This window comes from Bison bison, unplaced genomic scaffold (genome assembly GCF_000754665.1).
Source record: "Bison bison bison isolate TAMUID 2011002044 unplaced genomic scaffold, Bison_UMD1.0 scf7180017864037, whole genome shotgun sequence".
NCBI lineage: Eukaryota > Metazoa > Chordata > Mammalia > Artiodactyla > Bovidae > Bison > Bison bison.
This window is the reverse complement of record NW_011494609.1, coordinates 5418268-5419170: the sequence shown is the minus strand read 5'-3', so window position 1 is coordinate 5419170 and position 903 is coordinate 5418268. Positions and strand designations below refer to the sequence as shown.

Below are 903 nucleotides of genomic sequence, written 5' to 3'. Positions count from 1 at the left end.
CACCCCGGCCCGGCCCCAGAAGGCCCTCGGGCGACGCCTCCGAAGGAGAGCTTGCCCCTCACCGCCCCCCAAGGCTGGTGCCGCAGGTCTCCACAGAGGGCTGGACCGGACGGTGCAGCAGCCTCGCTGGAAGCCCTCGACCCGATGAGACCCCTTCCTCGGCGACCCCGACCACGCTCTCCCTTCTCGGGGGGCGCTGAGACTCACGTGCCCTCCGTCATGACCGCTACCGCGCTCCTGATTCCCGGTAACCTGGGCCCAGTACCTGGACTAGCCGGCGAAGTCTTTCGCCTCTGCCGACTTGCGTGCGCCGTGGCCAGATGCTCACGCAGCCAATCAGAGCACAGGGAGGGTGGGCCTGGGGCGTGCCCGGGTACCTCAGTGGTGGAGAGCGACCCTCCGAGCAGTGGGGGCGGAGCCGAAGTACAGGGACAGAGGTGGATCTGGGGGCGGGGGGAGGAAGTGGGTGGGCGGGGCTGCGTCGGTGGGCGGGGGCGCGCCGGTGAGCGGGGATTGGTGAACGCGCGTGTCGCGGAGGGACGCGACTGCCTGTCACGCCTGCAGCCAGATTCTGTCAGCTTCGGAGCTACCCGTGGAGCAAAGCGCCAGGACGAGGCCACCAAGGGGCGCCTAAGACTGACCCTTGAAGAGGGTCCCACCAGAGACCAGAAGACAAGGGGCTTGGATCGCGGCGAGTGCCTTTGAGGAAGTACCCGAGGTCGGAGGCTGTAGGTGAGTGAATGAGGGGAGACGTGGCCGCGAGATCCCGCGGAGGGCGCGACGCGGGCGGGGGTTAGGGGCGGGGGAGAGGCATCCGAAGGAGAAAAGTTGCTGGAGAGCACCTGAGAGGAACTCACAGGAGAGAGATGATGGTAGGGCGGCTAACAGGAGGGGAGATGACAC

General features: G+C 67.8%; 1 protein-coding gene across 1 annotated transcript in view; it reads right to left on the bottom strand.

The window, feature by feature from the left end:
- LSS (lanosterol synthase (2,3-oxidosqualene-lanosterol cyclase)) overlaps window positions 1-310 on the bottom strand; it is a 28968-nt gene extending 28658 nt beyond the window's left edge. Inside the window, exon 1 of the mRNA XM_010834864.1 lies at window positions 208-310. Coding sequence (XP_010833166.1) covers window positions 208-221 — 14 coding nt within the window. The 5' untranslated portion in view covers window positions 222-310. The remainder of the gene's footprint in view (window positions 1-207) is intronic.
- Between the last annotated feature and the right edge of the window lie 593 nt (window positions 311-903).